Source organism: Camelus ferus, chromosome 18, assembly GCF_009834535.1.
Source record: "Camelus ferus isolate YT-003-E chromosome 18, BCGSAC_Cfer_1.0, whole genome shotgun sequence".
Classification (NCBI taxonomy): Eukaryota; Metazoa; Chordata; class Mammalia; order Artiodactyla; family Camelidae; genus Camelus; species Camelus ferus.
The window spans coordinates 13,705,332-13,719,125 of NC_045713.1; the positions used below are offsets into that span (position 1 = coordinate 13,705,332).

A 13,794-nucleotide genomic window follows, 5' to 3' on the forward strand; every position below is an offset into this window, starting at 1 on the left:
AGGACGGCTGAGTTTCGTCTGTCACCAGGTTCTGTGAGAGAGGGTTGCTGGTGACCATCTGTGGAGCTGCTGTCCCTGGTACAATGGTGACGTACATCTGTTTCTGCTGGAGATTCAGGAAGTCAGGATCTTGGTGACTTGGTCCAGCATGCTTGAGTTAGTATTCAGATATTGATGCAAGAAAATCTGTTTTACTAGATGTGACCTGAACGCCATGGTCTCCACAGGTGATTAGGGTTATGGCCAGATGTTTACTGGTAATTTACGAGTTCCTAGGAGAAGTAAGTCTTCACTTTTTTTGTCTCTGTTGGAATCCCCCTACCACATGCCTGCTCAATGCTTTGCCCATAAATGATGTTGAATTTTTGCACCTGTATAGTTTCCCATTCAGAAATGACCAAAATGTTCATCAGCTGAAGTTATAAATACAATGTGATACATCCCTATGATGGAGTATTTTTTGGCAAAAGAAGGAATGAAATATTGATACATGGAATAGAATGGATGGACCTTGAAAACATTGTGCTAAGTGAAAGAAGCCAATCACAGAGGCCCACATAACATATGACTCCATTTATACGAAATGTCTAGAATAAGCAAATCCATAGAGATAGAGTACGTTAGCATTTCCCAGGGCCTACGGGGGAGGAGGGCATGGGGGAGTGACTGCTAATGGGTATGGAACTTCCTTTTGAGGTGATGAAAATGTTCTGAAATTAATGAACCTGGTTGCAAACACTATGAATATACTAAAAACTGGATTATACAGTTTAAAGTTGTTAAAATGGTGAATTTTATGTTAATGTGAATTATATATCAATTTTTTAAAATGCAGTAATGAAAAAAGAGTCCCCTGTTCTCAATCCACTATGGTGGAGTAGTAAATTCTGGTGATTCCTGATTTCAGAATGCTGTGCTGTGGGTCTCCAGTGTGGGAAATGCAGGAGAGTTCTTAGAGTGCTCTGTGGTTGGCAGGTGAGATCTGTTGCCTGAGCACTGGCTCCTTTTCCTTTTTCCATCTCTCTCCAGGAACTGAGTGTTGAATGTGGCCTCAGCAATCGCATCCGGGTGATAGGGCAGATCTGTGAAGTTGCCAAAACGAAGAAATTTGAAGAGGTAGGTCTGTCTCAGTTGGGTGACTGGGGAGAGTCATAGGAGCTGTTTTAAAGCCTGATTTGGCTCTTTCTAGGAGCAGGGTTGACAGCTAACTTTGCTAATGAACTGATACACACCATTTCAGGGAAATTTAATTATCATCTGAGTGACAGGGAAGCTTCCGGAAATACCCTGAGGACAACCCTGTGTGTGTGTGGGGGGGGCAATCGCATGTGGAGGTGGAGAGCAGAGGGATTAGGCTCTTCTAGCAGATCCAGAAAAAATTTCGTAGTCGCTTACAGAAAGTCTCACTCGTCCTCTCACGTTACAGATTCACAGGGAGGGAAAATAGAGGAATATCAGGAAAGAGTGTGGTTTCACAGAGAAAATTCAAAGCACACCAGTCTCTGTCTTTTTGGAAGGGATGTTTGGTTGTGGTATTAAGCAGCCTCACAGACTTTGGTATGTTTATTTTTGCCAGAGACTTCCAGGCCCTCTCCTGATGTCCTATGGACAGAGGAGGAAGTAGCCTTAGAGTTACTCAAGGACTCTGCTCCAGCCTTGCCCCATTTTTTTTGTGTGAGTGATGCTGGAGGAGATAGGGACCTCACACCCAGCAGATACACATCTGCTGAGGGGGAGAGTGACCACTGCATCCTCCGCAGGTCATCTGAAACATGCAGGCTGCACATTACCAAGGATAAATGTAAGAACAGGCATTTACGTTGGTAAAGTCTGTATAAGTACGGAAAGGGGAGCTGTGGCTGAGCTGCTGTCATGTGAATAAACAGGTTTAAAAGGCTGGGAGAGTCCACGGCCTCAGTGTCTCTGTGTTATTGTGGCTTAGGTTGCATCAGTAGGAGTATGGTGGATGGGAGGGACAAAGGAGGTGAAGTTTCAGTGTGTCCTGAGTTGGTCAGAATATTGGTCAAACAACATCTAAAAGACAGTTTAGTCCCCTTCTTAAGAGGAGTGAGCCCAGGAAAGGGTGAGTGGTCAGAAAACCCTGGCTGAAGGGATTTAGGGATGGTTAACATGGAGAATAAAGTGACGCAAGAGAGAGTGATTCTGGGTAGCTGTGGGGAACAGGACCCAACTTCTCCATGGGCTGCGTGGGCTTAGTTAGGAGGCAGATTCCAGAAGCCAGCACAGAGTTCTTAGCAGGCCAAGCCAGACAGCAGAGTAGGGGTGTGGTACTGAGTGGCCCAAGGCTGGTTTGTTGACCCAGAGGGGAACCAGAGCATAGGACTTCTTGGTCAGGCTTCAGGCCCAGAGACTGCTGTGGCTCTTCTGGTTCTGAGACTCTTCCCATGGGGTCTGAGCAAGCCCTAACAGGGGCTCCCTGTTGGTTCTCTGAAGGCAGCCAGGACAGCCTTACTGGCCTACTGTTCTCCTTCCTCCCTTCAACCTATGCCCTGCTGAAGGTTAAAGGGATCTGTGAGGGTTTGAAGTCACTTGGTGCTGTTCCCCTTGTCAGGCTCATGGTCACTGTGGGCTGTGACAGGTATATGAAATGTGGGCTTTAGAGGAGCAAATTCTAGGTCAAATGACCACGTTGTTCTGCTCTATCCTTTGCCCGTGGTACTGTCTCTTGGGTTGAGGGGCCAGCAAACCAGTCACTGTCCCCTTTTTGCCGGGCAGCATGCAGTGGAAGCACTCTGGAAGGCCGTCTCGGACTTGCTGCAGCCAGAGCGGCCGCCAGAGGCCCGGCACGCGGTGCTGGCTCTGCTGAAGGCCATCGTGCAGGGGCAGGTAAGGGGCGGCGGGTTTGTTCAGGTGGAGCTGGGGTGGGTGTGTGGGATGGTATCGGGCTCTTGTGAGCCATGCTTGGACTTTCGTCTTTGATGAGAGCACCAGGCACAGGTGTGCTGGTTCCCAGGCACTCTGCAACCGGACTGCCTGAGTGGGCACCCTGGTGTCACCTCTGGTATCAGCGTGACCCTGGGCAAGTCACCGGAGCTGCTTGAGCCTCCACCTCCTCTCCTGTAAAGTGGGGATGCTTTTCGTTCCATTTTGTCTTGGATATTTTGGGGAATAAATGAGGCAATTCGTGCAAAACAAATTGCACCTGGCACAAATGAGCCATTGTTATCTTGCTCTCACTGATCTCCTACCCCCTGCCCCAGCTTCTGCCCCTTGCTCACCGTGTTCCTGTCACACTGGTCTCTGCTGTTCCAGGAACACTCAGGCCACCTCTCACCATTCCTGCCTCCAAGGTTCCCTCCCCCCTTGCCCATTTACTCTACTCCTTCACTCCCCAGCTTCTCAGAGAAGCCCAGTTAGGTATTGCCGTCCATGAGCACCTGGGAAGGTGGGACTGTGCTGTCCCCTGCTGTGTGCACACCACCATCCACAGACTTGGGCTTATAGGAGGTGCTCCACACACACTGTCAACTGATGACCAGTGCGTCTGATCCCCTACCCAATTTATCCCTCACAGCCTCTTCCTGTGGGAAGGAGACAGGGCCCCAGGGTTGGGAGTCTTGGAGCCCAGGGCACTTTTTGGACTTCTTAAAGCTGCTCAGGGAACCCAGGTAGCCAGGGGATCCTGGCGAGACTGCTGACCCGATGGTTTTGTTTTCAGGGGGACCGCTTGGGTGTGCTCAGGGCCCTCTTCTTCAAGGTCATCAAGGATTACCCCTCTAACGAAGACCTCCACGAAAGACTGGAAGTTTTCAAGGCCCTCACGGACAATGGGAGACACATCACCTACTTGGAAGAAGAACTGGGTGGGTGCCACATTGGGTGTGAGGTTTCTCTGGCCTTGGTGATCAAATTTAATCTGGGATTCGGTTGGTCCTCGGGCCCCAAAGGTGTGCTGCAGTTCACAGGGATGGCCTGAAGAGGGCGCTGCACCACACAGCTATGCTTATCTGTGCAAAACCCAAATCAGCTGCTTCAATCTCCCATGTAGCCTGTTAAAAATGCAGACTCCTGCCTGGGCTTCACTCCAGACCTGCTCTCTGAACACCTGGGGAGTGGGGCCTGGATGCGCCTTTTAGGTGGGCAGGAGGTAATCTGAGTTCTGTTGTTGGAAGAGCGTGCCCCTGACCCAGATGTCAGGCTGGGTCTTATCCAGAGGGCCTGCAGGTGTCTGGGGGGCTGGGTCTGCCTCACTGTGTCTTCCTCATAGCGCTTTGCATGCCGGGGTCTGACCTAGCCCTCCCCGTTGCTGGCCGACCTCTTTGTAGTCCTGATGGTGTGAGGTTTCCATGAGTCTTTAGACTTCATGTTGGAGCTGTGGGGAGAAGAAGAAGGAGGAGGAAGTAAATCTGACTTGGGCCTTGCTGTTCTGTTGCTTAGAAGTGGGCCTCAGCTGTTGGTCCACTTCCAGGATGGGTGCTGACAGTGGGGCCATGGTCAGATTTTCTGTCTTAAGTTTATTCAGCAGGCAACTAAGTGTTGCTTGTGTCTCCTCTGAGAGATTCTCTGTGGGATGGGGTTCTCCTAGGCTCTAGGAGTCTGCCTTCTAGACACTCTCCCTAGTGCTTGTACCCCCAGCATCGAGGGTCAGGGCTCTGAGCATCCAATGCACAAATGCTGCTCCGGCCTCAGCCCAGACCCCCTTCATGCATCCTGGGAGCTGGTGAATCCAGAGTTCATGGTGATCTGCTTGGGCTCCAGCCACACCATGCCTCCGTCGGCCCTATGCTGACCTGCCTGTTATCCTGTGGGGACGGATGAGATGGTTTCCAGCAGTGAAAGGGACTGGGGTGCATTTTCCTGGGGAGGATGTGAATAGGAAGTACTTGTTCTGCTCCTCTTCTCCCCCAGCTGAGTTTGTCCTGCAGTGGATGGACATGGGCCTGTCGTCAGAATTCCTTCTGGTGCTTGTGAACTTGGTCAAATTCAACAGCTGTTACCTTGATGAATACATCGCATCCATGGTCCAGTAAGAAAAGCATTCCAGTGACGTTATTCTGATAATAGTCTTGCTGTCTTGTGTCTGCAGTTCAGCTGTGCAGGGTGAATAAAATTTTGAAGTCATCATACAAATGGAGATGTTGGAAGTGGCCAGAGCCACCTTCCACTTAAGTTGGTATTTCGATACTGGCCTAGTATTTATTTGTAACAGAAATACGATGTCGCCTGATGTTCTGTTTGTTGTTATCTGTTGTCACTTCTTGGTCTTGTTGATGCCACACATCCAGCACTGAGCAATGGTTGGGTGAAGGGAGCCCTAAGGGAGGACGAGCCACTTTTTTAACTGACTTTGTAGAGTAACCATAAAGTAAAACGGAGCCACACAGCCTCTGGGAAATGTCCTGTCAGCTGACTTTGTGCTTCCTCCCACAGCATGATCTGCCTGCTGTGCGTCCAGACTGTGTCCTCTGTGGACATAGAGGTCAGTAACTGTCCTGCTCCAGGGACGGTGCCTTCCAGGCAGGTGGGTGTCATAGCAACTGTGACCCCAGGCCCTAGGGTTGAGCCATGTGCTGCCCCTCATTGGCTATGTGGCCCCGGGCAAGCTGCTTGGCCTCTCTGAGCCTCAGGACTCTCTCCTGTAAGTAAGGGCAGTTGGATGACATCTGATGTGTGGTCATAGTTCAGAATGGGATGACCCACAGCGACTGGCACGTAGAAGGGCTTCCCAGATGCTTGCTCACTCTCGTGGTTCTGAGGAAGGCTGCTTTGGCGGAGGGGAGGCGTGCTAGTCACTGATCAGAGGAGGGTGGGAAGGAGGCTGGGGTGTCACCTCCCTGCAGGTGGGAGTCGGGGCGGGGCCGGCATGACCCGTCTCTCTGCCCACCAGGTTTCTCTGCAGGTGCTGGATGCTGTGGTCTGCTACAACTGCCTGCCAGCCGAGAGCCTCCCTCTGTTCATTGTCACCCTGTGCCGCACCATTAACGTCAAGGAGCTCTGTGAGCCTTGCTGGAAGGTGGGGCTGAGCTGTCATCCTGCAGAGTTCTCCCCCCAGGGTGCAATGATAAGTCAGACCCATGGACAGGACAAGGGCTGTCTTGTTTTCAGTGAATGGCCCGCTGATTCTCAGAGCGGCTGGACAATGGCCTGTTGAGGGGAATCCAGTGGCATTTTCCCAGGCAGTTGAGCTGAGGGCAAGATTTTGGTGGCATTTTGAGAGCTCTGCTGCCCCTGTTTGGGAGGAGATGGTGGAGAGCTGCTGGACGTGGAGGGCTTCAGAGCAGTGCTGTGCGAGGCTGGCACCCAATGCCTGGGGTTTGGGGCCCTGGGGCTTGTATGGGGCTTGTATCCGCCAACCTCTAACGATGGTGCGTCTTGCTTCCCAGCTGATGCGTAATCTCCTGGGTACCCACCTGGGCCACAGCGCCATTTACAACATGTGCCGCATTATGGAGGACAGGCAAGTGCAGTGGGCCCGGCGGGTGGTGAGGCGAGGGGGCCTGCACTGGCTGCTGCTGGGCCTTCCCGAGGAGGCTTACCGTGTTTGCTATTGCCCGGCACAGGCTAACTGGGAGCTTCCTGTTCCCGCGGAGTGGCTGTTCCGGAGGCCTGCCCTAAAGCTAGAGCGTACATCTTATGTCCTTGATCTATCTGTCTATCTGTTTATTTAAATTTTGGGGGGTGGGGGAATTAGGTTTATTTACTTACTTACTGGAGGTGCTGGGGATTGAACCTAGGACCTCATGCATGTTAAGCATGCTCTCTACCAGTGAACTGTACCCTCCCCATTTCTGCTCCAGATCTCCTGCCATCTTCTGCCCTCTCCTGCTTCTGCCAGTAATCTCAGAATATTCCAAACCAAGCTCTGAACCTCCCTTCCACTCTTGGACCTCCTCCCATGGTGCTGCCTCACCTTTCATCCTGTCACCAGGCCCTCCTCTCCCCTCCCATAGCCAAACTGTCACCGGTCATACTGCTTCTGCCCCTGGGACGGCTCATCTATCTGCTCCCAGGACTTCCACCCCACCCTTCTGCTCTCACTTCCTCACTGCTCTCTTGCACCCACTCTTGGCCTCCTGAAGTCCATTCCTTCACACAGCAGCCGCACCTGCTTTTTCCAGCACAGATTTGACTTTATTACTTTTTACGTGAAGCTGCAGTGGCTCCCAGTGCCCCAAGGATAGAAACCAAATGGCAGGGCCTGGGTGGTCCAGCCTTTCAGCCTGTGAGCCTATTGTTCTCTTCATCCTGCCATTCTGCCACCCACCCAGGGCCTTTGCACATACCTTTCATCTTGCTAGAATGTTCTTCTGCTTGGGTCGTTTCTCTGGGTGTTCCTTGACTGCTTAGTGTGGTGGTTAGAGTCTCTGACTGCCCTGAGCAGGTTTGCTCTCATACCCCTTGGCTTTCCTTCTCAGCTGTATCTGAGGTCGAACCTTGGCATCAATTAACGTGCTGCCTTTGGCTTGTATCTGTCTCCTAGGCTGTAAGCACCACAGGGCTGAGGGCCTTCTCTTTTTGGCCTTCGTGCCCTGGCATCTAGTGTGGCTCCTTGGTCAGCAGTGACGACTACTGAGTGAATGCATGAATGAATCAAAATAGTTGCTTCTGGGCCCTGTATTCCCTGCCCAGCCCCTTCCCCAGCATTGTTTCTGTCCCATAAGTGCAGGGACCTTTGGGGAGGCTACCAGGAGCTTGGGAAGATGCTCGGCCAGGCTCTGCTCACATTCTTTCTTTTTGGGGAACACTTTCAGAGCCTACATGGAAGACGCCCCACTGCTGAGAGGAGCTGTGTTCTTTGTTGGCATGGCTCTCTGGGGAGCCCACCGGCTCTATTCTCTCAAGAACTCTCCGACTTCTGTGTTGCCGTCTTTTTATGAGGTAACTCAGTTCCTGGACTGCAGTGAGCTGGAGCCTGATGCCTCGGCTGGAAAAGGCCCATTAGTCCAGGGGTCTGCTTCAGGGGCTAAGGTGGCACATCCAGTCACTTGCTTTACAGGTAGAGATGAGATATATTGGGTTATTTGAAGGTTTTATCCCCAAGCGAGCATTATGTCTTATAAATTTCACGTTCTGCAAATTAGTATCAGAACTGCTTGAGATTCACCCCCTCCTCACTTACCCCCTTGCCCAGGATAGCGACACACTTACTTTTGTCAAGCGGTAACCTTGCTCTTGTTCTAGAATGAGGCCAGTGATAATAGCTTCTGTTTCCATGGTGCCTGGCTGAGTTGGGAGCACTTTCTTTGCATGTTTTTGCATAGTCATCATGGCACCCTGGTGAGCCAGAGCAGTCATACCATCCTCATCTTACCAGGTGAGCTGTGTCATGTCCAGACTCACATGCAGCATCCTGATCGGGTCCTTCCCGCTGCCCCCCACCTCCTGGGTGGTGGAGGGCATGCTCTCTGCGCATTCCTTGCGTCGGGGTAGCTTTCAGGTTCCACTTGACCAGTAAGCCAGCGGCCCAGGATTTGAAGTGAACAGTCTGGCTACCTCAGGCCCTTTGGAGCCAGTGTAGAAAGTGTGCTTCTGTGCTCCTAAGGTACTGCTTCTGTGGCCCATGAGACATTTGTGGGAGTGAGGCATCTGATGCTAGGTTCTGGGGGTGAAGTGATGGGGCTTCCTATGTACGAGGGAGAAGTGGCTGACTGCTGCGGGCCCCGGGGGCTCCACTTTCCAGGCCATGACCTGTCCAAATGAGGTGGTGTCCTATGAGATCGTACTCTCCATAACCAGACTCATCAAGAAGTACAGGAGGGAGCTGCAGGCTGTGACGTGGGACATTCTGCTGAGTATTATCGAACGCCTGCTTCAGCAGCTCCAGGTGAGGTGGGCCAGAAGGCTGTGGGCAAAGGGAGGACCAAGACCACAGATTGGGAGGCCAGAGGGCCCCAGGGAAGGACCTGTAGGGGCAGCTCTTTGCCCTTATGGGACCTCCCTCAGAGCCTAGGCCGTGTTCTCTGATGGATCTCAGTAGTGTCAACCAGCCATCCATGGAGGATGGCAATTTCTTCCACACCTGCTCCATCAGTTGGAGCAGGAGTAGGTAGTAGATGATCAAGGAGGGCTGGGGGTGGGTGTTGGTCAGGATCAACAGAGTGACACATCAAGTCACTTCCACGGCCTGCAAGTGACCCTGAAGGCAGTTTCCAAAGTGTGTAGAATGCTGTCTGTGGCTTTGGTGTCACTTTGGATAAAGCCACTGGCCGTAGCAGGAAGGACAAGAGGCAGAGGCAGGGGCTGTAGAAGAGATGAGGCTGAGTTTAGCACAGGCTCAGGGCTGGGCCTCCTGGGAAACTGGGATGGGTGGTGCGCAGGCCAGGCCCGTAGTGAGAAGGACTGGAACTCAGCGGGGCCTGGACTCTCATCCCTCAAGGGCAGCTGCTGGGCTAGACTGTTGTTACTGACCGGCTGATCAGGCAGTGCTTCATCTTGGGGTGGTGGGCTGGGAGGCCACGGCCCTGGGCCCTCCATGAGATGCTTTGAGTCTGGGGGAGGTATGAATGTTCTTGTAACGGAGGCCTGCTGCAAGGGTATAGCCAGGACTCCTTGGGACCCACCATTCTCCAGTGGGCAGGAGCAGCCTGGCTCGCACATCCCAGCACAGTGGGAGTGATGCCCCCTGCCCAGCAGGAGGGCCTGAGGGGGCGTCTAGATACAGCCCATCTGAGCTGAGGACTCTGATGCCAAGTCCTTGAGAGGAGCCAAAACCCCTGCCGTGTAACTGCACCTTGGTGTTGCAGAGCCTGGATAGCCCGGAACTCAGAGCCATTGTCCATGACCTGCTGACCACGGTGGAAGAGCTGTGTGATCAAAACGAGTTCCACGGCTCACAGGAGAGATATTTTGAGCTCGTTGAGAGATGTGCGGACCAGAGGCCCGTAAGACCACCTCTCTCTCCCACATGGTGGGGCCTTTGGTGCTTGGGCAGGAGGGTGGTTTAGGTCAGGCTGCTGGGGAAGGGTCAGGTCTGGGAGGCCTGGCTCTGTGAATTTGGGGCTAAATTTTCATTGAGTTTGAAGTAAAGGCCAGGAAGGCTTCTGCTCCCCACTGGATTTGTGTTCCAGTGGGGAGGTCTGCCGGGGTGTCAACAAGCTGACGTGTGGGTCTGCGACAGCACAGCCCAGCCATCCATTTCCTCCCACCTGCCTGGGGGGAGGTGTGGGTCAGCTCCGTGCTCAGCACATCTCACCGAGCCGCAGGCTGTCCTGATACCAGAGCCACTCAGTCCGATGCAAGGCTTCTACATGGGTTTTTTAATGAACCTTCCCCACTACCAGCAGAGCCTTTGTTGTATGGCTCCCCACCTGGGCAAACTTCTGGAAGGGTAAAGCAGCTGATTAACCCCGGGTCTTTCTTCTCTTGACAGGAGTCCTCCCTCTTAAACTTAATAACCTACAGGGCTCAGTCAATCCATCCAGCCAAAGACGGCTGGATTCACAACCTGCAGTTGTTGATGGAGAGATTCTTCAGGTAGGGAGGTCTTCCTGATCCTGTGTCTGCCCTCTGGGCCCAGGACACTGAGAGTTAGTGCTTTCCCCTCTGATTCTTGAAAGTAGGGTTCTCACTGAGTAGGAAAAGTTTTGTTTTCCGGTAGGACAGAGTCCTCTGAGGACTCTGCACTTACTGCTTCCTGTGGAGTGGTTGTCTAGAAAGATGCTGTCTCTGAGGCCAAGTTCTCTGCCAGTTCTTGGTCTGGATGTTGCTAAGCTGGGCTCCACTCCAGAAGAATCCAGAGTCAGTCTTGCTTGCCACCAAGGTGGCTGGGTCTGGGGGCTGGGTCCCAAGGGGAGCCCTTGGGGCTCAGGCTGCCAGGTGAGCCAGGGCCTGGCAGAGGGTGAGGCTGGCAGTTGGTGCTCCCGCCTGGCCCCAGCAGGTGTGCCCCTGCCCCCAGGAACGAATCCCGCAGCGCTGTGCGTATCAAGGTGCTGGACGTCCTGTCCTTCGTGCTGCTCATCAACAGGCAGTTCTATGAGGTACGTGTCCCTGGGCCCTGGGGCAGTGGGTGCAGGGCCATGCTTGCCTCAGAGGCAGCCAGTAGCCCTTGCTGGGTTGGCCTGGAACTTGGGGTCTGATGGCACCCCTCTGTGGCAGGCTTTTTCAGCAGGCTTCATTTCCTTCTTTCATTCACCCACCCACCCACCCACCTACCTGTCCAGCCCTTGGTTCCCTCTCCCAGGCCTGTGGTCTCTGTCCTTAGGAAAATAGTCTTGCGTGGGAATGTTTTCTTTTTCTTTTTTTCTTTTTTTTTTGTAAACACGCTCATCTTCTGGACCCTGGCCTGATCACCAGCTGCCAGGGTAGTGCCAGGCCCTGCCTGTCTCTCTCTACTGCCAGTTTCTTCATCTCCAGTCCATCCTTCTCTAAGTTTCTGGCCAGAGCCTGTCCATCTTTCAGAAATGGTGGCGTGCCCCTGCCCACTGTGCTGTCTCCTCCAAGAGATGTGCTTCAGGCCCGTGTCTCTCCCCTTGCTCTCCAGCCCACTTCTTCACGGTGGCCTCACTGGAATTCCTGGTGTTCCAGTCCTACCTTCCCCCTCCTGCCTTGTCAGCCTTCCCTTTTCCCTGAATCTCTCTCCTTTGGAATTCACCCTCCTTCAGAGACCAGCTCAGTGTTGCCTCTTTCAGGAAGCCCTTCTGGGTTCTTGGGTCCCTCATGACAGGGTCGCTCTCATGCTGCTTTCTGTTCTTGTGGTGCTTTGTATCTGTCTTTGTGAAAGTGGTTGTTCTGTCACAGTGGATTCCGTGATGTCGGGGACAGGGTCTCCCTACCCCCAGTGTGCATCCACATAGAGCCCTCCACATAGGATCCTTCTTATTGTGACAGTGAATGACAAAGCACAAGCGGGGACATTCACAGCTGTGTCACGTCTGGGCCCGGGTGCCTGGGCTGGGCCGCCGCATAACTGTCATCGTTCTCTTGGGCCGAGGGGCCGTGCAGAGCACCCTTGAAGGGGCCCAAGGCCCTCAGGCACTGACACAGCCCTGCCTGGGTTGTCCCAGGTCTTGGATGACATGTTAGTTGCATTTCAGCCTTTGTCGCCCATGGCTCACCTCACTCCACTTGTCCTCGGTGCAGGAGGAGCTGATCAACTCAGTGGTCATCTCACAGCTCTCCCACATCCCAGAGGATAAAGATCACCAAGTCCGAAAGCTGGCTACGCAGTTGCTGGTGGACCTGGCTGAAGGCTGCCACACCCACCACTTTAATAGCCTGCTGGACATCATCGAGAAGGTGAGACCTGCTCGAGCCTGGGGCTTGGGGTGCCTGTGCAGTCAGTGGGCCCTCTCTTGGTGACAGAGCTCAGCGGGCAGCAACATTCTTTGGACCCACTGCCTCTGTTCTCTGCAGAGTGACAGCCTGGGTCTCTCAGAGACAGGGCTTCCCTCCCAGCAGAGGTGGGTGGTGTTGGGGTGATGTGAATCTGGCCTGGCAGGCTGCTGCTGGACTTGTGTCCTGCTGCCCGGAGGCCCTGGAACATGGCTGTGCTGCTGCCAGGGGAGACTGGCTTGGGTGGGGCTTGGCTGGTTGTCCTGCAAAGCTGGCATCTTTTTCTTTGAATTTCAAAGTACATAGCAGTTTCTGGATCATGCCTTGGATGGGTTGAGTGGATCTTTCCTTTTGAGAAATAAAGGAGAAAGTACTCACTGGTGGAAAGTATTGAATCTGATGGCTGCTGGGGACTTAGAGACCTTTCCCCCTGCAGGTGATTTCTCGCCCCCTCTCGCCACCCCATGAGTTGGAGGAGAGGGACATGGAGGCCTATTCGGCCTCCTTGGAGGATGTGAAGACTGCGGTCTTGGGACTCCTGGTCATCCTTCAGGTGGGCCTCTGCTCTCTGGGAGGGGGTGATGACCAGCTGTATCTTGGTGGAGGGCTGTTTTTTAGGGACACATCTCCAGGGAGACCTGGATACTCCCTGGAGTTGCAGAGGGCATTTGCATGTGGAGGGACCAGGTCAGAGCCCTCAGGGAAGGGCGGACGAGGCCCAGCCAGAGCTGGTCCGTGCCGAAATGGTCCTGTGTCAGTGCCAGAACCACCCCCTTGGTTCTAACCACATCCGCAGTGTGTGGTCTTTTTTTCCTTTGATGAGGGGTGGTAATTAGGTTATTTATTTATTTATGTATTTATTTAACAGAGGGACTGGGGATTGAACTCAGGACCTTGTGCATGCTAAGCAGGCACTCTACCACTGAGCTATACCCTCCCCCACCGTTTGGTCTTTTTTGATAGCTTTATTAAGATGTAACTCTTACACCATACAGTCTATCTGTGTAAAGCATATGATTCAGCACATTTCAGTATATTCACTGAGTTGTGCAGTTGTCACTACAGATGATTTTAGAACATCTTCATCACCCCAGAGAAACTCCGTACCTATCAGCCCTCACTCCTCCTTCTCCCTTCATCACCCCCGGCCCTTGGCAATCACTCATCTGCTTTCTGTCTGTGAATTTGCTTGTTCTGGGCACTTCATAGAAGCAGAATCTTGCAATATGTGCCCTCTTGTGTCTGGCATCTTTTATTGAGGATAATGTCTTCAAGGATCATCCAGGATGTAATGTGTATTAATGCTCCATGCCTTTCTATGGCTGAGTGATGTTTTATTACATGGACAGACCATATTTTGCTTATCCATTCATCAGTTGATGGACACCTGGGTCATTTGCACTTTTTGGCTGTTGTGAATCACACTACAGTGAACATTGATATACAAGTTTCTGTCTGTACAGAACATATCTTTTCATTTCTCTTGGGTGCACACTGAGGAGTAGAATTGCTGGGACAGATGATAACTCTGTTTAATCGTTTGAGGAACCGTTGGACTGTTTT

The 13,794-nt window shown here is 52.7% G+C and overlaps 1 protein-coding gene across 14 annotated transcripts in view; it reads left to right on the forward strand.

Moving 5' to 3' along the window:
* Positions 1-13,794, forward strand: part of TSC2 (TSC complex subunit 2) — a 36,943-nt gene that overhangs the window by 884 nt on the left and 22,265 nt on the right. For 7 of the 14 annotated variants that reach the window (XM_032460171.1, XM_032460167.1, XM_032460168.1 and 4 more), the window contains exons 3-16: positions 1,030-1,116; positions 2,737-2,847; positions 3,680-3,824; positions 4,870-4,987; positions 5,392-5,482; positions 5,849-5,974; positions 6,345-6,418; positions 7,713-7,839; positions 8,642-8,785; positions 9,705-9,842; positions 10,331-10,434; positions 10,856-10,937; positions 12,040-12,195; positions 12,668-12,784. In XM_032460171.1, the coding sequence (XP_032316062.1) occupies positions 1,030-1,116; positions 2,737-2,847; positions 3,680-3,824; positions 4,870-4,987; positions 5,392-5,482; positions 5,849-5,974; positions 6,345-6,418; positions 7,713-7,839; positions 8,642-8,785; positions 9,705-9,842; positions 10,331-10,434; positions 10,856-10,937; positions 12,040-12,195; positions 12,668-12,784 (1,620 nt within the window). The remainder of the gene's footprint in view (positions 1-1,029; positions 1,117-2,736; positions 2,848-3,679; positions 3,825-4,869; positions 4,988-5,391; positions 5,483-5,848; positions 5,975-6,344; positions 6,419-7,712; positions 7,840-8,641; positions 8,786-9,704; positions 9,843-10,330; positions 10,435-10,855; positions 10,938-12,039; positions 12,196-12,667; positions 12,785-13,794) is intronic. The other 7 variants (XM_032460169.1, XM_032460176.1, XM_032460172.1 and 4 more) reach the window with 2 other exon arrangements.